The sequence below is a fragment of the Caloenas nicobarica genome, chromosome 1, assembly GCF_036013445.1.
Source record: "Caloenas nicobarica isolate bCalNic1 chromosome 1, bCalNic1.hap1, whole genome shotgun sequence".
Taxonomy (NCBI): Eukaryota; Metazoa; Chordata; class Aves; order Columbiformes; family Columbidae; genus Caloenas; species Caloenas nicobarica.
The window spans coordinates 41,470,320-41,493,231 of NC_088245.1; the positions used below are offsets into that span (position 1 = coordinate 41,470,320).

At 49.1% G+C, this 22,912-nt stretch overlaps 1 protein-coding gene across 6 annotated transcripts in view; it reads left to right on the forward strand.

The window, feature by feature from the left end:
- The window catches only part of ZC3H7B (zinc finger CCCH-type containing 7B), a 49,052-nt gene extending 27,096 nt beyond the window's left edge, over positions 1-21,956 (forward strand). For all 6 annotated transcript variants that reach the window (XM_065635891.1, XM_065635926.1, XM_065635917.1 and 3 more), the window contains exons 15-23: positions 612-712; positions 1,373-1,554; positions 6,015-6,100; positions 11,355-11,488; positions 12,752-12,857; positions 14,266-14,374; positions 16,062-16,195; positions 16,993-17,156; positions 17,951-21,956. In XM_065635891.1, the coding sequence (XP_065491963.1) occupies positions 612-712; positions 1,373-1,554; positions 6,015-6,100; positions 11,355-11,488; positions 12,752-12,857; positions 14,266-14,374; positions 16,062-16,195; positions 16,993-17,156; positions 17,951-18,143 (1,209 nt within the window). In that variant the 3' untranslated portion in view covers positions 18,144-21,956. The remainder of the gene's footprint in view (positions 1-611; positions 713-1,372; positions 1,555-6,014; positions 6,101-11,354; positions 11,489-12,751; positions 12,858-14,265; positions 14,375-16,061; positions 16,196-16,992; positions 17,157-17,950) is intronic.
- Positions 21,957-22,912: the final 956 nt, after the last annotated feature.

Genomic DNA, 22,912 nt, shown 5'->3' on the forward strand with positions numbered 1-22,912 from the left:
AGGAGAAAGGAGGGGTAATTTTCCTCCTTAGCCCTCCAGCTGATTCAGCAGCCTCATGGGACCACCAGTCTCTTCCTCCATCTTGAGATGTTGCTTTGGATTGTAATTTGGCCCCAGCTACTTTTGAAAGCAGAAGCCTGTAATGCAAGAAATGCTCACTTGATGTCTGTGCCAAGCCACTAAGTCGGTCAGTTAAGGATTGGCTCATACCATCTTGATGCTCTGCAGCAGAGAGTTCCCCATGCTGGCAGTGATACATGTAAAGGGACATGTTCTTTGCTGTGAACTGGCTGTTCTTTTATTTTTCCCCATCCTTTCCCCCTTGTTGTTGCTCTGTTGGCTAAGTGGGAAAGAATATGTGGCTCTGACCAAAATTTTTCCAACCGCAATGGAAAATACTGTTGAGAATAAGCCAAAAAATGTTGTCTGGAAGCTTTTCCAAAAATTTTCTTGCTTTATTTTGAAGTCATACCACACAGTTTTCACCAGGCTTCTTCTAACTTTGAACATTAGAATAGGCTGGCTCTGGTTCTTCTTCCCCTTCCAAGTGAAGCAGCTCTGGTTTGCTTCTCTCTAAGGTTTTCCCAGCATGCTAATTCTTCTCTTCTCAGATTTGCTTTGACAGCAAACCCCGGATTATCAGCAAAGGGACCAAGGACACACCATCTGTCTGCTCCAATCTTTCTGCCAAACACAGTTTCCATGACAACAAGTGAGTGAACATTTTTTGTGCTGATGGGAGGAATTTCTCACAAGTCCAGTTAACTCCAGGGCCTTGGTCTCTTTCTTTCTTTCCTCTCCATGGATTCCAGTCATAGGGCTGTTCAGAGCATGATAAATAGCACTGTGTGCTTTGCTCTACACGTTTGCTCCTGGTGCCGAGGGATTTCAGGCATGAGCAAAGCCCTTTGGAGTCACATTAAGTTTTCCATTGACTTAATTTGCCTTTCAGTTTGGCCTTTACATAAGGGTCAAACCAAAGATCCTCTAGCTCAGGATCCTGCCTCTGGCTGGCTGGCAATGAATGCTTAGGAAAACAAGTATAAGAAACATGTCTAGTACGCAGTAATACAACCCCTCCGGTTCCTGGCAACCTGAGACTTGGGGATTTGCTGAGCCAGAGGAGTTGGTACCTTTGCTGCATATTTTGAAATGTGTCTGATCTCTGAACTTGAGCAGGGCATCACTCATGGGCTGAGGAGAATGAAGATTCCTACCTAGGGGTGATACAGAGTGAGAGGGCAGGGCTTTGGTTTTCCCAGTGTGAGTTCGGCTCTCCCAGTGTCGATTTTCTGGGTCCTTCGCCTGCCCAGTCAAATGGGGTCGAAGATTTGGTCCTCTGGTGTTTCATATTTCTCTGGCCTGGCTGCAGGTGTCTGGTCCATATCGTGCGTTCCACCTCCCTGAAATACTCCAAGATCCGCCAGTTCCAGGAGCACTTCCAGTTCGATGTGTGCCGACATGAGGTGCGTTATGGCTGCCTGCGTGAGGACAGCTGCCACTTCGCTCATAGTTTCATCGAGCTCAAGGTCTGGCTGCTGCAGCAATATTCAGGTGAGTGTGACCTGGTGCAGGCCTGTTGATACGTACACCAGTTTCCTCCAGTGTGTGCTCTGGGCCAGTTGAGTTGGGAAGAGTATGATTTGAGACGCCACCTGGAGTACCTGGAGAGGGTCCAGAGGAGGGCCACCAAGATGATTAGAGGAATGGAACACCTCTGCTATGATGACAGACTGAGAGAGCTGGGGTTGTTCAGCCTGGAGAAGAGAAGGCTCTGGGGACACCTTATTGTGGCCTTTCAGTACTTACAAGGGGCCTTTAAGAAAGATGGGGACAGACTTGTTAGCAGGGCCTGTTACAACAGGACAGAGGGCTCATGTTTTTAAACTAAAGGAGGGGAGATTCAGGCTGGACATAAGGAAGAAATTTTTTACAATGAGGGTGGTGAAACACTGGCACAGGTTGCCCAGAGAGGTGGTAGATGCTCCATCCCTGGAGACATTCACGGCCAGGCTGGACGGGGCTCTGAGCAACCTGATCTAGTTGAAGATGTCCCTGCTCATGGCAGGGGGGTTGGACTAGGTGACCTTTGAAGGTCCCTTCCAACCCAAACTGTTCTAGGATCCTGTGATTTGGCAGTACTGAGTTGTCGTCACTCACTTGTGCGTACACTTACTGTGTCTCCTCAGGGACACAGGGGGCCAAGGTGGTTCTGTGAGATGATCTGGCCCTTGTTCCTTTACATGTGCTACTGTAACTTGCAGACCAGGAAGCCTTTCCCTTGGGACCAGCAGCATAAGTTGAAATGATGATTAGGTAGGGCTGAATCCCCAGAGGTGTTATGGTGCTTAAACCCTGTGCAAGACCCTAAGTAGCAGTTGAGTGAGCATCTGGTGCAGTGAGAATGGCAGCATGTGCAGGTGACAAAGCAGTTACATAGAGCAAGACTCTACATCTCCAGTTTCTCTGAACAAATTCACCAACAGTGGGAAATGACGAGATACTTAGTGTTTCCCAAAAAGGCTTTCATAGAATCATTTTGATTGAAAAAGACCTTTAAGATCACGAAGTCCAACCGTTAACCTGGCACTGTCAAATCCACCTCTAAACCATGTCCCTAAGAACCTCGTTTACACATCTTTTAAACATCTCCAGGGATGGTGACTCAACCACTTCCCTGGGCAGCCCGTTCCAATGCCTGACAACCCTTTCAGGGAAGAAATCTTTCCTAATATCCAATCTAAATCTCTGGCACAACTTGAGGCCATTTCCTCTTACCCTGTTGACAAGACATGCCTCTGAATAGGCTCTTGCAGAAATTACATTCAAGTCACTCATATAATGACACTGTCACATCTGGCACTTCCAGCCTTCTCTCTCTGTCTCCGACATGCTGGAGGGTTTCTCTTGCTGCTCTCCTATTAACTAAATAGATGCTGGTCCAACCACAATGCTGCCTACATCTTTTTCACCCTGGGGTCTTGTTCAGTGCAGGACCTAGCCCAGGAATGGGAGTACTTCCAAGAGGAAACATGTTAAGGATGTTTCTCACCATTCTTTGATGTAATTGGGGGCAACTTCTTTAATTTCTGCACTGTTCAGTGCAGTCCTTGGCCTTGGCTTGGCCCATGAGGAACAGTGATGAACAAGTAGTATGCAGTGGCAAATGCCATTTTTTTATTCTTCCCATTTGGCCCCATTTACTTGTGGCCACAGGAAATTAAAAAATTACAACACCAGAGTTTCTAGAAGAGCGTGTTGCCTGAGGACCATAGGCCACCATTGCTGCCCAACATGCTTATGATACTGCCTGTAGTACTCTGAACACTCTTCAAGCACCTTGCTCTTTTCCCCACCCCATGGTTCATTTTTGTTGGTTGGTTGGGGTATTTTGTGTGTGTTTTGGGTTTTGTTTTTTGTTTTGTTTTAGAAAAAGTTTATTTGCTCCTTCCCTCCCTGTTCGTTCCTCTTCAGCCTATAGAATAAACAGTTAGATTGATTTTTTGCTTCTTGCCTTCTTTACTTGAAGAAGTGATTTCTAAAAAGGAAGCTGAGGAGATGAAACGAGCCATGAGTTTAGCTGCAGAGGTGATCAGTAAGACCTGTGTTTATTCCCATCTTTTCCATCAATGGGAGAGCTATAATTTTTTTTTTTTTTTTCTTTTCAGCAGGGCTGTATATATGAGCCTGCTTTCCTTGTAAGTTTGCCTTCCCAGAGTGGTAGTTTACCTCCTTTAAGTGTAACCCTCATTATGGAAACAGAGCTGAAAGGAAGTTTGCACCATTCCCTGGGAATGCTTTAGCTTTGAAGCCGAGACTCTGGGCACCATTTACTTCTGCAAGAATAGGAAGAGGGCATCATTCATAGCAGCTTGTATTTGAAACTAGTGGGCTGTTGTGTTTCACAGCCATTTGAGCTTTTACAGAGCTTGTGGTTTTGTTCATGGGGATAAATGGTTGTATTAGTGGAGTAAAGGCTCCCAAGATCTGAAAATGTGGACAGGCAGGACTACTTTCTTGTTCACTGTGGCTTTCCACAGACATATCTTGCTATCTTCTGCATCAGTGGAAATCCTAGAGTCTTTGTTCTCACTAACGGTGTTGCAAAAGATGCTGAAGTGTTATAAGTAATCAACACATAGGCCTTGTGGTTCCCAGATCATCTTTTTGGGACAGTTCGTACTTTGTAGAACTGGTGTGTTGGAAAACATCCTTTCACATTTCTAGACTGTATTGTTGAGCTATTCCAGACTTCAGAGGCTGGGAGAATGCAGTCACTTGTGAAGGCCTTCATCCGAAATTCAGTCTTCTGACAAGAACTGCGTGTGCTTCTCCTGTTGGTTCTGCACTCTGAGGAGCATATTACAGGTGTGCAGAATAGAGAAGATGGGAGCTGCTTTGGCCCTTTCTCTGCCAGGTCCAGTGTAGCACTTTAACTTTTTGCTGGTTTTCCCGGCTTTGTTGTTTTTATCCCCAAAGTACAGATCAGCTTGTGTCCAGCCCTGGAATGCTTGGACATGGAAGAGGCAGTTGCATTTTTTCTAACTCTACACAGTTTCTCCTGGGATTAATGGTTACAAAGGAGAAAATCCACAGACAGCTCTGATCATATAATAATAATACCAGCTATGCAGCAGCTGCCATTTTGGAGGCCTGAGCCAACGTTCTTGAAGAATGGTAAAGTTCCCTGAATGTTTTTTTTATTTTATCCAAGCCCTGTACAAACAGCAGTATGGTTGCCTGGCAGGGACCTGGACAGCTGAAATCACAGGTGGGGAAACTGAGGTCAGGAATGCTTTGACTTACCCAAGTTACACACAGCCTAAGCTGAGATGAAGACTTGTTTTCTCACCCTCAAGTTCTGGAACATGCCAGCTCCCAGATCAAAGATCATGTCCGTGTGGCGTGCTTGGGGAACACTTCACTTCGATAATAAAAGCTGTAGGCAAAAGCGAAACAAGCAATTTTGCAACCTGTCAGTGCTGGGGGTGCTGCATCAAGGCCATCCCCAGCACCCTGCTTGTTGCAGTCAGCTGGCCATTGGAAGAGCTCCCTTCAGTTTGTTTTGGCAGCTATCTCGTTCTTCATAGCACTTAAATAACGTGGCCTTTTTGTCTTCACACTGACCAGGCAGTTCCTACTCTTGCATACTTTTCTCTTGCTGTTTAGTGCTTTGAGAATCATAGCGCCCATCTAACTGGTTGGTGCTGGCAGGAACTGTTCTCTCACCACTTGAGTTGCTCTGGAGCTAATTCCTCAGATAAGGTCTGACCAACCCTTTTTGTTGTCTGATGTTGCATTTCTGACTCCTGAAGCCTTGCAGATTGTTCCTTGCTGGTTACATACTTGCAGCTGTCCCTTGGTTGGTTTTGCACTGTTGGTCTCTCCTTGCTACCTGGATTGCACTTGGTGTTTGTCTGTCTTGAATGTCATCTTTCCTCTTCACCTATTGATTGATGAGCACCCTCCACAACGTGAAGTGTGTAACAGGCTAATTAATCCCAACAGGGTGAGACTTCTGAGATCTTGGAGATGCTAGATGTCTCAGTGAGATTATCTGTGATCTTCCAAACTAGTGTCAAAAATTCCAATATACAGTAGATTGACAGTAACAAAGCATTGTCTTCAGGGTAGGGCAGGATCTGTTGATCTGGTGATGTGGGAGAGCCTTGGTCAAGGTCTTGATCCCTAGTCAAGAATCAGCATCTTGGAGGCAGCATCTGGGTCCTTTGTACAGCGTCCTGAGCAAAAAGCCGGGTCTGAATGAACCCAGGAGACCAAACTCTTTCCCTTTCATCTGGCTTGTGTGGGCGTGCTGGAGAGAGGAACTTCCCTAGCCTGTGCTTGAACACCTTCTGTGGTGGTGTCAGGTCCCCTCACAACCCGACATTACCAGTGGGAGCCATCAGCCACACAGGGGTTCTGAAGCCCGAACACAGAAGTCCTGCAGCCCTTCCCTCCCTCTTCTGTTGGCCGAGGCCCAGTAGCTCAGTCCTGTCTCCTTTTGTTCCCAGGAATGACCCACGAAGATATCGTGCAGGAATCTAAGAAGTACTGGCAGCAGATGGAGGCACATGCCAGCAAAACAACCAACAGCATGGTAAGTAAGGTGCAGCTAGGCCTTGCAGCCTGGTTTCGCTCCCAGCTGTTCCAGCACTTTTTCTCTCTTTTCGTCCCACTGCTGTGCCTGACAGGTCCCAGACAGACCAGGCTGGCCATGGAGGAGGAGGACAGCTGAGAGCTTTCCTCTTTGCGGTGCCAGTGATGAGCTCTGTGCATTGTTTTCCAGCATTGTATCTGCTCTGTTCGGTGGTGGGGTGAAGCCTCCAGAGCAGAGAGGGAAACGTCTGGAGCACGGTGCTTCCTGCGGCACCTTGGCACCTTGCTAGTGAAATCGGGAGACTTCGGGGACCGTGGCCACACAGAGTGGGGACCAAAGGTGTCCTGCTGCCCTTTAGTGGCCAAGGGATGATACGGCAGTTTGAAGGACTGTAAGAAATGACCCAGAGGATGGCTCTAAACCCAGGAGTGGGTGGAGCTTGCAGCTCAGGTGCTGTTTGGGCTGGGCAGAGATCTCAGTGGTGCTTTGCCAGGAGGAGGCAGCTGTGAGCTTTGCCTCTTTTTGTCCCACCAGTCTCTCAGTGTGGGAGAAGGTGCCTCTGGCTGTACACTCCAGCACTGCCAAGAGCTTTCTCTGGAGAGGTGTGTTATAAGCAAAGGCCACCTTTTCGTTTGCTTTCTTCCAGCCTGTTGGCTACGGGTAGCACTGCCATATCCTTTTTTTTTTTCCCCCAAGGGAGTGTTCTGTAGTGTAGGAGCAGAGCCCACCCAGTGAGGACGATTCCCAGACCAGCCTTGAGGGTGAACTAAAGCAGTTTTGCCGTTAGAACAGGCATTTCTCTGTTATTTAATTACTTTCAGAAGATACGTCTGATGAGATGAGAAACCTCATGACTCTGAGTAAGCTCTCAGGTGTAGGAGCAATTTTCTCCCCTGCAGAATGGTGGGGAAAGTGTTGTGGATCCTTTGTGTTCCCACTTGACAGCTTTCTTGCCCCTCATGGGGCCTGAGCTCGCCACCCCTTGGCCTGTGCATTACTGGCAGAGCAAAGGTGCTTCATCTTTGGGCCCTCTCATCCAGGAGTCCCTCTGCAGAGACCAGCATCGAGTGCAGCCTGTGAGCACCCTACAGAGCAGGCGTTTTATAGAAAAGGGATCTGAGTCACTCATGTGGTGTGTATTAGCTTTTTTTTGGAGAGGTTACAGGCCAGCAGAAGTGTTTGGAAGGCTGTCAGGCACTGATGCCAGGGAAGAGCAGGTCTGATGGGCATGAGTTTAGCCCAACAGGAAGGATGCAGGTGACTGCACTGATGCTTGCAATGGACTCTGTGTCCACCTGTGTACTGGTTATGCTGCATGAGATGGAGTCGTCTTTGAGGAGATGCTCAGCAACATCCCTGTGCAGCCCGTTCTGCTCTTGTGGTCTGAAGTGGTTGGGGGAGAGGAATGAGAAGCAGCAGTCCAGAGTAACCAAGGTCTCTATTTCCCAAAGCTAAGGAATATGTTCTAGCCTCTCAAGAAGCTGAGAGGACAAGTTTCTACAGCCTGTATTATAGGAGAAGTGAGCCTGGATGATGTGAATGGTCCCTGCAGACAGAGCTTTTTCCAGAAAGCTCTGTCTTCCTGTTCTCTGTGCATAATCTGGGGATAAAAAAAGATAGATGGACAGCTGTTTTCCTGTAAGCCTTTCATCTTCAAATTCACCTTTGTCTGGAGGTGCTGCTGTTGGAAGAATAAATTGTTCAGCATGCACGTCCTCTGAAGCATGTGAGATCTGGATGCCGAGCAAGGGTTTTGTTTCTGGCTGTTGGGGCTTTCAGGGGGCAGAGAATCAGGAAAAGAAGTGCCAGCGCCCGCTACATCAGCTGTCAGGGGATGGGCAGAGAGCTACAGCTTCTGGGCCCTGTGGGCAATGTTAGGGCTGATGGCCAATGGCAAAATGTGGTTGTGCCTCACAAATGCCTGTCACTGCACCCTCCACCTTTGTGCGGAGGTGAAGCAGCAGCCTTGTTGGTACAGTCAGAAAGCGCCGGCCGGAGGCACCATCAGTTGTCTGTAGGGCTTGGCAGCCTGGCTCTGTGCAGGGAAACAGAGTCAAGTCAGTCAAACACGTGTGTTTGCAATAGCAAACTGTGGCTTTGGCATCAGCACGTACTCAGCCAGAGGACTGTGCTCTGGGATGGGACACTGGCTTGCTGCCGAAGACCCTAAGGGCAGGACTAACGTTTCTATTGAGAGATGTTTACTTTTACCATTATTTTCTCCCGTCCAAGCAGGCTAACGTGACTCAGAGTTTTCTCAGCGTCCTTCCAGCTTTCGAAGTCGGCTGCCTGGCAAAGACAGCTTCCCAGGAGTGCTGTAAAAGCAGACCCCTCCTTCCCACCATCCCGTGTGACGCACACTCACCCCGGTGCCCTCTGGTCTGTGGAAGCGAAGTCACACCCAGGGATTTTGCTGCATTTTTGTCTCAGCTGCCAGTTGGACTCAGTTAGTGGCTGGGGTTATCCAGCTGTGGAGAAAAGAGGCAAGCAGCATATAGGGACCCAGCAGCTGTGATGAGGCAGGTCAGGAGACTTAGCAACAGCTGGAAGATGCAGATACACCACTTGCTAAACGCTTGCCAGGTATCTTGCTCTTGGCCCCACAAATTTGACCCTGTAGAGGCTGCTGGAGGAGTAAATCCAGTGGCTGCAGATGGAAGAGGCAGTCAGCAGGAGGGACTGTTGTAGGTAGCTGGATGTTCTCGACTTCCATCATATCCCTGGGAAATGAGGGGTTTTACCCTCCATTTTTCTGGTTTTTGATGGCTATTCTGTTTTACCTCACTAGCCAGGTGTAGGACTCCCATAAAAACTGGCCTCAGAATTAGCAATTTAGGCACGGAGAGGAAAGTCTCTAATAAGGAGTACTTGCACCTAAGTACAGCTCACTCTGTTCAGTGGCTGAGTAACCTGCGCTCCTCCTATAGTCCCCCGAGGCACATGGCTCCTCCAGGGAGCATTTCATTATCTCTTCATTATCTCTTATCCTGAAATTGTGAGTCACGAGTGGCCATGCTGGGGCTATTGCTTTCTGCAAAGCCTAAAGTGAAGAGCTGTAGTGCCAAAGACTCTTATTTACTTGGTTGCCATGGTGCATAACTAACACTATATTGTCTGGCTTCATAGCAAGGGGTGGTGCCACAGCCCGAGGCACTTTTGCCTGGCTTCCTCTGCTAGAGCCTCATGTGATGCTAATTTCCACACTGTTGGTTATCAGCAGCCTGCCAGGTATGTGTCTTGCCTTTACAAATACAGTCATGTCACAGCAACAGCAGCAGCTTTGATTTTTCGCTTGGCTCGTAATCCCCTGGGAGCAGACGTGCCTTCTGGATTGACCAGCAGTTTGCATGACTGACGAAGAAATGCACGGAGCTTCTTTTGATTAAGAATTTGTGGAAAAAGGAGCCCAGATCACCAGAATTACCCAAGAAACATTTTCTTTATCTCTGATCTCTTGTGCCTTCTGGAGCCACTCAGTTTTTATTTTTGCTGGATCAGTAGATTTGAGCCAAGCTTTCCTGGCTGTGCTGAGAGATCTGTCGCGTGGATGATTATATGGCAGATAGCACAGGGCTGATAAAAGGGAATATGCCAGCTGTGCCATTTCATTACCTTAGCCCTATAGGTGTGGGGCATAATTTCCTTTGGAGACCAAGTGGATATTAAAACTACTCTTCAAAAGCCACACATCTGAGAGGGAGACACCTTACTGCCTTCTGTGATATCCCAGGTCCCAACCCTGCTCATCCTGTAGCCACTGGCCGCTATGACGTGTTCTTGGCGGTCACCATCACTGATGAAAGCTGACAGATGAACGAGCCACTTGCCGGATGCCACCAGAAAGGCCATCTTGCAAGCACGTAGGCCAGAATTGCTGCTGCTTTTCAAAGGAGGCGATGGTTCTCTGGAAGGATCCTTTTGCTGGGACATCCAGAGCAGTGATGGCCTGTTGTAGCCAGTGCTGGCAAAGGTCAGTTCTCCAACCAGCTTTTCACAGCGGTGGAGGACCCTTTGTTTGTCAGCTTTGCTTCTGCGGAAGACTGGCTCTGGAGGATGCAGGGCCACAGCTGATGTGGTGTTTCCTGGGAGATGCTCTGGTTCTGCACCGCCTGTGCTTGCCGTGTTTCCTTTGCCAGGGGATGAGTGCAGGATCCATGCTGCTGCTAAGGAGGTGCTGGCAGGAGCCTGCTCCTCAGGGACGCGGTTTGCCTGTCTGCTCGTTAGTAGATGCTCAGGGTTAGAAGTCAAGGCACAGCAGCTGGGATGGGCTGCTGAGGTGGTTCACAGTCAGGGAGCTGGCATATGGGTACATGACCTTTGTGCTTCACAGTCAGCTCGACGAGCAGAGTGTCCTCATGTACCCTCACACATCCAGTCAGGTTTGATCTTTGGTTTGGAAATGAACTGGAGACACCAGCCTCCCATCTTCCACTGGTGCTGCAAGATGGAAACAGCTTTCCAGATATTTGCTCAAAAAACATGAGACAGTGGTGGTATGGGACTCGCTCCTTTTTTTTTTTCTCCATAATCTTTTAGTCATAATCCCAAGACAGCCTTCTCACAGGAACAGGTAGAAGGCTAACGAAGTGAAGTGGCTGAGAGGGTATGAAATACCTGCATTGACGGTTGTGGCTCTGTCCAGAGATTATGATTAACTGCCTGTGAAACCCAGTGCAAAGGAATTATGAGAGGTGGAAACCTGCCCAGAATTGGCTTAGAAGGGTAGAGGACCCAGCTCTGACTTCAGCGTGCCAAATGGTGGACATGACATGAGCCTCTTGCTCCAAAAGCAGGAGCGATGGGTCCTGCACCGTGGCCTCCTCCCAAGGGGACTCTCGGGTGTGCAGCTGAGCTCTCTCCGTGGGTAGGAAGGGAGACATGGATTGCCTTCCCTGCAGGGAAGCACTGGGGCAGGTCTCACAGAGCTTGTCTGTGCGTGGAGATACGCTGCAGGGGTTTCACAGCCAGGCCTGGTCAGTGCTTAAAGCTGCCAGGCTGGCTGTGCTTTTGGCCAGATGTCAAAGCCCAGGAAATCATGCTGAAGCAAGCGGTGGTTTTGCTCCTGTCTGGTGTCTCGAGGGGCCACCAGCTAACACTGGCAAAGGAGAGCTGGGCTGTCTCTGATTGGGCTGTCTCCGATTTAATCTGGCTTGTTGCTGGCATGCGGGTGTGCAGGGAGCTGCCGGCATCTCCGCAGCAGTTTGGGGGGTGCAGTTTGGCTCTGTTTGCCTGAGGTTGTGGTTCTCTTCCCCAGGCTTCTCCTCGGGCTCCCATGTCAAGCACCTTTGACCTCCAGATGAAATTCGTGTGTGGCCAGTGCTGGAGGAACGGGCAGCTGGTGGAGCCAGATAAAGACCTCAAGTACTGTAGTGCCAAAGCCCGCCACTGGTGAGCAATGCAACCTTCTTCTCCCACCCCTCCTCAAGGGCAGGAATTCCTCCTCTTACCTCCTTCAAGGTTTCATTTGGCCTCTTTGGAAGAGGCTGCAAGGCTTCCTAGCAGCCTCTTGCTGCTTGGGGTGTTTGTCACTATAGCAGGCATTGCAGAAAGCTGTTTTCCAGTTTCCAGCTCTCTTCTTGCTGTTTGTATCTGCTGCCAGCATTGTGCAGACTGTCATTCCTGGTGCATGCAGTCCAGCTCCCACAGTTCCCTTTTTTCCCAGTTGCTATAATTTCTTCTCAGCAAGGTCACTAAGATAGTTCTCCTCTGCACTTGTTTATACTCCTTGATGTTTGCAGATGTCTGCCAGGTCATTATTAGCAATTATTCAAGGTATTCTGCTTGCTTTTAAATTCATTTCCTTGGCTCTTTCATTGCTTTGGTTGCCCTTCTGTGATGCATGTCTTGTCTCTTTGTGCCTTCTGGCTCCTTGGGGCCTGTGAGGATCTTCAGTGTGGTAGAAGAGGAATATCAGCTGGGAAGGCACCTTTGGGTCATGAAAACTGTGGCTCCTCTCACTCGAGCAGCCTGGCAGGATAGGGTGAGAGGGCTGACAGGACTTCACTTCCCATAACACAAGTCACAAAGGCCGAGTCCAGCATCCTGTTACAAATATAAGACCTTTGTTGAAAAAGAAACAGAAGCAGATGGTGGAAGTGAGCAGGTGAGGATCGCTTCTTGGAACGGGAAGGATGACACCGCTTTGTGCAACTGCTGAATAGAGCTGGGGGTTTTGCCCAGGGTATCTCCTGGTGATCGCTTGCCGGTGCTGCAGGAGAATTAATACGTCCAGGCTCCTGTTCGTAAGAGAGTGCTTGTAATGACTTGCATTTCTACTGCACCTTTCAAGCAGAAAATATTCCAAAATGTTTTTCGTGGATCTGATTGCACAAGAACTGGTTGTGTCGAAGGGTGGAATGCAGCTGTTTAGTAGTCCATGGTGCTGCCACGTGAGGCTTGGGGGAGACTTTTGTGGCTTTATGAAAAGAGATACTCCAGGAAATACGTGAGAAGTACAGGGAGAAATCCTCCTAAAACACCCTTCTTGTGGCTTCTCTGTCACAGGTGTGCATGTCTAGGAGCAGGCAGATAGTGGAAGGGACAAGCTGGACTGGAGGATCTGGTCATCTCAATATTTAAGGATCTCTGAGGAAAACAAAAGCTTGTTCTGCTCTTTCTTTCACCTCTCTTGATTTATTCTCTCTTCTTCAGTTGGACAAAGGAACGTCGCGTCCTGCTGGTTATGTCCAAAGCAAAGAAGAAGTGGGTATCTGTCCGACCACTGCCTTCCATCCGCAACTTCCCACAGCAATATGATGTAAGCCCCATGCCTGGCACAGCCAGGTTCCCCTTCCCTTTCTCTCCTAGCGTGGTGTAGCGCTCTGAGTGCTGGTCCCTTGTAGACCTGACAGGGAGGCAGGCACATGTTGGCTGAAGTGGGAGGCAAGGACAGACTGACAGCAGCAAGATCTCAAACAGCTCCAGCAGAAGGGTGGAGCAGAAAAAGTGGCAGCACACATTTAAAGCACTCTCTGCATGTATGCGAGTTTCTGATGTTGCTGTTGATGCAGTCACCATCTCAAGAAGTGGCTGGCAAAGGATTTGGAATGAGACAGCAGTCTCCCCTCAGGTCAGGGTTTCTCAATACGGGTGAGAGGCGAGACAGGCCACTTGGGAGAAGCCTCTCCCTGCCTTTGCTGTGGCTGTGTAGCTGTAGACTTTTAAACTTGCTCCACTATGTGTTTAAAAGCAAAACTAAGAACTTGGCTAAAAAGCCATGTGCTTTGAGGAGAACTCTAGATATCCAGCCTCCAACCCCAGCCCCGAATATGGTGATCAGTAGTTTCTCTCTCCCTCCTTTCCTTTCTCCCTGAAAGGAGAAAGCTCCTCTCCCTCTTGCCCTATGGGATCTGCTGCCCCTTAGTCCATGGGCAGGCACAAGGCCACGCATGAGGCCTTGAGCGCTCTCCAGTTGCAGACCAGTTGCTAGAAGCTGGAGTGGAGAAGCAAGAGATATTTGCAGCTGCTGCAGTAGGAGACGGGGCCAGCGGGTGAGTCACAGATCGTGCAGCAAAGGCAAGTTGTACATACCCGTGTGTGTACTGCCTGAGCTCCCACCCAGCCCCAGCCACAGAGGGGTTGTCTCTTCCCCCCAGTTTGTGTGGGCCAGCTGGTCTCTGCACTGCTGTCCTCTTCTGGTGGCAGGACTGGGGGAGAAGGGACAATCAATAAATACGGTGCTTGGAAAGCTGCTTTTCTCAGGCAATGATGCTATTGGTAGCTGTGAAGTTGTGTGTGCACTAGTGAAACCGCTGAGGCCACTCTTCACCTGCTTGGAGATGGCTGGAGAATGAGTCACCCTTGGGGACCAGCAATGTGACCAGTAGGAGACACTGTGGGGGTCAATCCAGGTTGCTTCCTGCTGTCTCCCCCAGGCCCAGCACTAAGCTTCCCTGCACCCAGTCATACCTGCACCTGGTTGCCTATGGAAATGGCAAGAAGAGAGGCTGCGTGCTGAGCTGCCTGCATGTATATAGGAAATTCTTTACCTTTCATGTCATCAGGAACTTGAGAAAAAGAAGCACAAGTTAGTGATGTACAAAGTGTCCTGTTTGCAGCCTCTCCTGTGTGCAGCTTAATGTCCCAGCTGTTTTTTTGAACCCACTTTCCCCTCTAGCAAGGTGTGTTTGTGCAGATGCTGAATTTTGTTCTCTGTCTTTTAACAGTTGTGTATCCACGCACAAAATGGCAGGAAATGCCAGTATGTAGGCAACTGCTCCTTCGCCCACAGCCCTGAGGAGAGAGACATGTGGACCTTCATGAAGGAAAATAAAAGTGAGTGGGGGAAACATGGGCCAGAGAGTTTGGGGAAAGGGAAGGGGACGTTTGGGCAGTGGATGCAGAGTCTGTTAAGTCATACTCTTGACAACAGAGACAGAGCTGGGCAGAGCTGGTACCATGCAATTTGGTAGGATTATTGGGCAGGTTTGTCTACAGTAATTTAGAGCTGCTCTTTTCTTAAACATGCATGTATATCTTGAGTCCCTCACTCTGGGACTAGTGCATGTTGGTCCCATTTCTTGCACTGCTCCATTGCTGCCCTCCCTTTCTGCAGCTCTTTGAATCCACCCTGTGCTGTCCCTCCAGTTGCCTGTACTGTCCCAGGCCTGGCTCCATATAGAGCTCTGCTGAAGCACCAATCCTCACCTGTACCTGCTCCTGAATCTTTCTTATCCGTCTTGTATCTGCCTTGGCTTTCTTGCCCATTTCTGCTCACGTCCCTTGCTCCTGGGCATTTTATTCAAAGGGGCGGAATGAGAACATTGTTGAGTGGTGCCTTTGTGGAGGATCTTGTCTGGAATTAATTATGCAGGCTTCCAACTTACCTTTTGGGGGAAGCTTGGGGGTTGCCCATGTCCTGGACAACCAGCTCTCTGGCAGCAATCCTTGTTTATTCAGACCAACAGCAAGCTGGGAAAAAAGACACTCTTTGCAACGCCCAGTTGTCCAGGTACTCACCCAGCTCTGTTGGGAAATGCTGGAAAGCTTGAAGGGTTTCCGGCCTGCCCTGAATTTATTGAGTCTTTATGCTTGGATGGAGGGTCTTCCCCTCTGCTGGGCCAAACACTGTTATTTGTTATGTTCCAAGCCATTTTGTTGCTGAGGCTCTTAAAGCACATCAGCCCAGTCTGGGTGTGTTTGCTCAAGCATGAAGGTGAATCTTCAACAGTGTTGTTTCAGTTTAGGAGAATTTGCATTCATTATCCCCAATTGCCTTGAGTGCCTCAATTACCCATTTAGTGAGGAGTGAATCACTAACGCATGGCACTTACAGCATCTCATCGGTGTCTGCAAACATTCCTGTTTCTGTAGCCTCTTCAGGAGCTGATCTTGGAAAAGCAAATGTGCAGTCAAAGCTTCCACCCAAGATTTCCCTTTCCACTTGTATGTTGAGTGCGTTTTAAACCAAAAGCACCAGGAAACATGGACTGCAGTCCTCTGGGCAGGTTTTGAACTTGGGGCAAGCTATCATTAGGTGTTCCTCCCCTTCCCAGTGCTTCTTGTGGCCAGCTTGCCTAAGGGCTCTCTTCCCCCTTGAGTGCTGAGGATGAAATGTAGGTGTAGAGGGAAGGGACAGATCTGAATCCAGCCCCTGCCTGAGCTCCCTGGCTGGAGTGAGATGTCTGCTGAGGTCAAGCAGAATCAGGCCTGATGGAGAATCACCTTGTGAGGTGAAGCCCATGGAGGTCTTGGGGCACTTACCCTCCTTCCTGCATACCCTGTGTAGCTGCTGTCACGGTTGCTCCTTGACTCATAGAGAACAGCCCGCCGTGGCAGTGGTGTGGTGTGAATTTAGTTCCTCTCCCCGGGGCTCTCACCTGAGGAGGTGACATTGGGCCTTCAGTCTGCTGCTGCTGCGCTGGAGGGGAGGGAAGGGCTGCCCCAGCGTTCGTCCTTTCCTCGCAGTTTGTGCACGGGGTGAGAGGTTGTCCGAGTGACTTCACAGGTCGCCTTTGTGCAGTACTAGATATGCAGCAGACCTATGACATGTGGCTAAAGAAACACAATCCTGGGAAGCCTGGAGAGGGGACACCGCTCACCTCACGAGACGGGGAGAAACAGATCCAGATGCCCACCGACTACGCTGACATCATGGTAACCAGCCTATCTCTTGTCCTTCATCCCTCCTCCTCCTCCTCAGTGCTGACAGCCTGCCCCTCTGCTGTGCTCCAGCGGTGAGCTGGCAGGGGCTGCGTTGCTCCTGTGGGAAAGAGCCCGTGCTGATGTAGGTTAAATGGACAGTCTGGAGCAGCACAGCAGGGGCAGCACAGATGAGGCAGGAAGAGATTGAGCTGGGGTCAGCAAGGCTCTGCAATGGCTTTTCTCTTAATCCTCGAGTCAGTAGGAGTCTACCTTAGGTTCCCTTTCGCGTGGGCTCAGCCTCTCCCTAGGGTTCCTGCCTGCTCCTGGGGAAGCTGGCAAAGCCACTGCTGGCCTCTCAGAAAAGAGGGGGAAGCTTGGAGAAGAGCTGGGTCGGGAGCACAGAGGCCTGGGAAAAGTAGAGGTAGGGCTGGTGGAAAAGTAGTACTGAAAAGCAGAGGTAGGGCTGGTGGCTGGTGTGAGGGTTTGTGCTCCTGAGGAGTCCTGCACTGCCTTGCGCTCAGACCCCACCTGAGCCATCAGCAGGGGCAGGGGGACCATGTCAGTGAACTGAGCTGCCCTGTGCTCTGAGCCTGCTTGAGCTGTAGGGTAGACATCGGCACAGCATCTGCTCTGCTCCCTCTTACTGGCGGCATGATGCCCTCAGGATGACATGGCAGGGAAGTGCAGGAGGTTGTAAACTAAGTGGAGCTTCCAGGATGCTCTGGAAGGAGAGGGGCAGAGGCAGGGCCGGAACGGGAGGGCTGATGGCAACGCACTGACTGGCCCTTTGCCCTCTCTGCGCCGGTTAGATGGGCTACCACTGCTGGCTCTGCGGGAAGAACAGCAACAGCAAGAAGCAATGGCAGCAGCACATCCAGTCAGAGAAGCACAAGGAGAAGGTGTTCACCTCAGACAGTGACTCCAGCTGCTGGAGCTACCGCTTCCCCATGGGCGAATTCCGGCTCTGCGAAAGGTACCGTTGTCTCATCTCCCTCCTGTGCTGCTGCTGCAAGGCTGGAGCAACAGGCTCAAGGCTTCCATCATCCCTGCTCCTCCTCCTTAGCCACCTCCTCCTCCTCCTCCTCCTCCTCTCACAGAGTCCTCAGGGACTTCTGCTTGGAGGAGGAGTGGGACGAGCTGACAGGTTTGGAGGATGGCGAGGCTGCTGTTGGACCCCAGAGGTACTCAGCCACACTGCTGAGTGGTAAATACACATTCCCGAGCTTGTGTCTTTAGAAAAGGAGAGTGAGCTTCATGTCTGCACCTGTGCCCTCCGTAGCCAGGATGCTCTCAGGCTGCTGAACCATCTCCTTGGCCTGATGCTTGGGGGATCCCAGGTGTTTTATTAAATGGTTTGAATGTCTCACTCCTCCTGAATCAGCACCTTGAGGTGTCTTCAGAAGGCTTGCGATGGTTAGAAATGCTGTTTTGGTTAGAGAGCAGGCTGTGCCTCTCATGGCTGTTACCTGTCATTTCCTCTCTCATGTGGTGGTTTCTCCTCATCCCTGCGGGTCCAGTTCCAGCTCGCATCGTGTTGTTCTGTTGACTAAATCCCCTCATAGATGTTGCTCTGCTCACTGCTCTGTTTCTGTGCCCAGCCCCCGTGTTGCCTTCCCTGGCTGCACATGGGTTTGTAGCAGAGTCACTTCATCATTAGAAAGCAGGCTTTTCAGTATGTTTCGTTGCAGTCCGGTCAGGTATCCCTGATGGGGAGCTCAAAGTCCCATCCTGGGGATGCCCTCCTAATCACGCTCCTTGTGCCAGCAGGTTCCAGAAGAGCAAGACCTGCCCTGACGGAGAGGAGTGTCGCTATGCCCACGGCCAGGATGAGCTGACGGAGTGGCTGGACCGGAGAGAGGTTCTGAAACAGAAACTGGCCAAAGCCCGCAAGGACATGCTGCTCTGCCCCAGGGACGACGACTTTGGGAAATACAACTTCCTATTGCGGGATGGTGTATAGTAAGAGCTGGGGGGGAGCCTGTCAGCTGGAGAAACATGGGACGGGTTTTCTAAGAGTAGCAGTAGCAGGGAGAGCGAGATCTGTGTCTCGCAAAGAGAACTTTTTATTTTCTTTTGTTTTAAGATTATGAGATGATGATTTATTAGTGGTGAATGAAATCGTGAATTTGATTCTCCTTGGCCAGTGAACGCCATGCTCACCGAGTTTGTAATCTGTCTTCTCTCTTTTCTGCAAATTCTCCTTCCTCTCCATCTTTTTGTTTTCACTGTCCTTCATTCAAAAGAATGAATCCAGCGTGTACTGGGCTGTGAATCAGAGAATTTCTCCTTGTGTCGTTCTCCTGTGGCTGCAGAGGTCCGGAGGGCAAAGCTGAGAGGAAGGGGCAGACATCTGGCGGAAAGGTGACCATGAAGTTCATGTGCTGCTTTTCTCAGTGCTGCAGAGCAAGCCCCACTTACACTGCTGCAGCTGGCCTGCTCTCCTTGGAGTTCAGTACCAGAAGAATTAGGCATTCAGGTGCAAAAGAAGGAAAACCACTAGATCTGGCTTAAAACATCTAGGCTTAAGCTCCTGCTGTGTATATTGCGCTGAGGGTGACAGCCATCTGGTATAAAGAGTGTAGCTAAAAGCAGCAAAATAATGAAACTGCTTCTAGCAGCAGGAACTGGATCATAGGTGACTTCAGACTGTTTCAGCTGACTGTACCCAGAAAGCAAATCAGTGGCTCCTCGTTAGATGTCTTTCTCAGTGTGTGACAGTTATTCAGGATGGATAGTTCTGGTTTGGTTTTTTGGCTGGTGTGGCTGGTACAAGTAAGATGGAAGGTGTAGCGGAGACTGTGACACACCCTGTGTCCCTGTAGTCCGCACAGCAGTGTCAGTCAGGAGGAAGGCTGTAACCAGGAGCCTGTGTTTCTGTATCAGCTTGTGTCCTGAAGAGAGGGAGGAGGGAGGTAATGGACTTCCCTTTTTGCTCCTTAAATGACCTGTATTAGTAGTTAGTTAGAGCTGTGTTTTTCTCTCCTCTGCCAGAAGAACTGGGTGGCGACCCGTTTAAAAGGACACCATGGAGCAGCACAGGCCAATGGGGATCCAGCTGGAAGGGCGTTTAGGAGCACTGGGGATCCAGCCCTCTCCTCCTGGGCACCAGGGCAGGGAGCTTGCAGGTGCACGGTGCAGCCAGGATGCAACCCAAGGCAGGGACTGCAGCGCAGGGTGAGCAAGACAGGGGACCCAGACATGCGCCTCCTCCTGTCCCACCCAATGTGTGCCAGGAAGGGGGAACCAGAGCTGCTGAGCTCTGGGCCAGGATTTTTGGCTTTTATAGTGGCAGTAGAGATCTGTATGCCAGCCTTGTCCTTCCTGGCTGTCCCATCCTGTAAGCAGCAAACGTGTGTCCTGTCCTGAGCTTCCCTCTCCTTCTCTCTTCTGCAGTCCAGCTGTGCTCTGCAGTTCTGCATGCATGGGTGGCACCATATTCTCACACACAAATAGACCTCCTTCCCAGCCTTCAGAGGGGATGCCTTCTTCATACAGTCTCCCAGGACAACAAGCTTGGAGCCCTTGGGGCTGGCAGTACTGTATCTGTGGTAAACACGATCTGACTGTGAGCTGCTTGGTGCTTTGGCGTTGCTAGGTCCCCCTTTTCCCTCCCTGCTCCCACATCCTTGGGGTTCCCAGCTTCAAGAGAGGTGGGATGTGGAAAAGCAGGAGATGCTGTGGGGGGCAGCTGGCACCTTTCTAAACTAGCCTCCAGGTGCATCAGCTCTACTGGGGTAGTTATGGTAATATTACATGCTCTAAGTGAGCTGAATGTGCCTCTGAGCTTGTTTCCTCTCCTTTAAAGTGTGGATGGTGGTCACTGGTTTGGTATGGGCTTCCCTTCTTGGCTGTATAGCACTTTGAGATCTGGCCTGGAAGGGGCCAGGACCATAACATCTGATGATACACGGGTGGCTTATTGGGAGGAGAGAGGAGGAAAGTGGCTGTTTCCACCTCTGCCCATGTCTGGGAAGGAGGATGAGATGAGGAGGGATCTGCAGCACTGTGAGTAAAGAGGGTGACCAAAGCAATATCAGACGTGGCAGTTTTTGAGTAGTCGTGTGCTGTATTTTCTCCTCTGCCTTTCGCTGTGGCTGCCTGGGTTGTACCTTCTCCTGGCGCTCCTTGTTCTCAACTGGACAACTTTATAAACAGAGAGAGACGGGGGAGGAGGGAGGCATCAGCTCTTGGTTACCTTGTTCTGCTCTTGCCGGGTAGAGATGCCAAGGAAGCGAATCTGGATTGGGGAATGTTGGCGTGGGGGTTTTTTTATTACTATTATTTTTTTAAAAACAAATCTGCATCTCTAGTGTGACTCTAGCGTTCGCTGCGCCGTGATTTCTCATACGATAACTCGTTTAGGTTACGGAGTGGGTCGCTGCCCCCTCTCCCCGTCTCTGCGGTGAGCTGCTCGGTGTGGTTCGGAGGGACGGATTGGGGCAGAGGCGGGGAGAGGGCAAGCGTGTGTGAGGTGAGGGAGGCCCACGGTCACGGGGGTTGCATCGAGTATCTCGTTTTGTTTTCCCTGATATGATAACCTGGTCTGTGGTGTTGCAGTACTTTGTCACCAGACTTTTTTTAGTGTGTATATATGTGACCCCTCCCATGAAACATATATACACAAGTATTAAATATATCGCTCTATATAATATTATATGTGTGTGGTATCGAAGGAATCTTGTAAATGAGGGTAAAGGAAAAGGACTCGGGCCAGGAAACGCAGCATCTCCAGTTTAAATACGAAGACTTTTATTTGGGTTAGGGAAAGGGAAATAACAGAAATGGAAGGGTTTTATATAGATAGGTGTAAATTTTGAGATGGGACAGGTTATCCTGTTCACATTTTTGAAACCCCCTCTGATGTCCTCACAGTCTCATCTCAGTGAAAGAGTATTATACTGCTAACTAGCAAGTAAAGTTTTAATGATAAGGCTTTGCTTATATTATATAAAGGGACATAGTGAAAGGCAGGAAGCTTCACACTTGACCTCCCAGGCTCGCTTTATCAAGCCAAGAGGATTTTCTTCAGCATGTTACGTACTACTCCCAGCAGAACTGCTCAGCGCTTACGGCTCTACAACAGATAAACCACAAGTTGTAGGGCTGCTTTAGTGGTGTGTTCACGAGACCCTGTGATAACTCTTTTCTTCATTCATGTGATGGAAAAATAAAATTTTGCAGCACAGAACCAAATTTGGGGGCTATTAGCTAAAGAAGTGATGTTTTAATTTTATAACATTAAAAGAAAATCTCATATCCTGTGGAGTTGCCACAGACACACACACTCACACAGAGTAGAGACTTTGATTTACATCAGCTTGTTAAATGCTGAAGGACTTAGTGAAAATCTTTTCCCAAATCCTTTGGTAGGGGCAGGGATTTAAGTGATGCTGGTATTGGAGTTAACCTGACCTTTATGGGGGGATGTAAAAACAAAACAAAACAGAAATACCCTACTTAGCTTGTATGAAACTGTATGTCAAAAACGGATGTGTTTTAGCAAGTGAAAGGAAAAGATACCAAGGGGATGCTGCAGTTCTGAGCTGGGTAGTAATGATTTTGAGTCCTTTAATATGTCTTTGTATTAATATAATTTAAGAATACCACGCTTTACTATTAAAAAAGAACTTAGTATCTTTCATAAGGTCTAGTATCAAGATAATAATGTAGATGTTTTAACAACATTTTTGGTCTTGTTCTTAAATAAAAAAAAGAAAACCAACAAAACTTGCTTCTTTTAGCCTTTGTAATAGAAAATAAAAGTGTGCACTTTAAACCCTCTCCTGATATAGTGTATGTTTTCATTTTTCAAACAGCCCGCAAAGGCTTTTTATCTTGGTTTCAGGTTTCCCTGCTGTAAGGAGGGAAGCAAAGGGAGCATTTCAAGCACTGGATTCTCCCATCCTTAAGATACTGTTCTTCTTGCTGAGTGGAAAATTGCCTGTGTGTGTATTAACAGATTCTGCAGTTCTTCATCAGGCACACAGTTCTGGTGGACTTTGGGTGTGTTTAAGATTTTTTTTTTCTTTCCCCCAACTACCAAGAATTTACATGCTGTCGTGGTTTGATTGCGAGGTGACAATAAAACCGTGGCAGATGTATTGTTAACCCTCTCTCCCCCCTCTTCCCCTTTAATCCCTTCTTCTCCCCCTTTCCCACTAAGAACAGGCGATTGCGAGGGAAAGAAGGACAGAGAGAAGAGAGTTGGAAAAAATTAAAAATGTTTTACTAATGCTACTAATAAAAATAGAGAAGATAATACAAAATATACAAAACCAATCTTGAAAGTCCCGGCAGCTGCTCCGGCAGATGTAGGGCCGGCACCCAAAGTCCTGGACTGGACTCCGCAGCCAACTGGAACTGGATTCAGTCTGTCACTAGGCCTCAGTTCGCAGGGACAACTCGCAAGGTCCTCTCCCAATGTCGGCCATAAGCAAAAGGGATGAGATCCTCGTGATCCCCCACTTTTATATGAAGTATGACATGAATGGGATGGAATACTTTAGTTGGTCAATTTTCGGTTCACCTCCTGCTTGCACATCTTGCGGGATGCATCATTATCAATGACCTGCCTATCAATGTCTACCAAAACATGTACCTAACTTTCAGGAAAACTGCAGTTAGTAAGAAGACTTTAGCTGACAGGGAAATTTACTAAAAGAGAAACTTGTTTTTAACAAAACAAGGACACATGCTCTGCATTAACATATAGTTTCAAGTGCTTGGGTA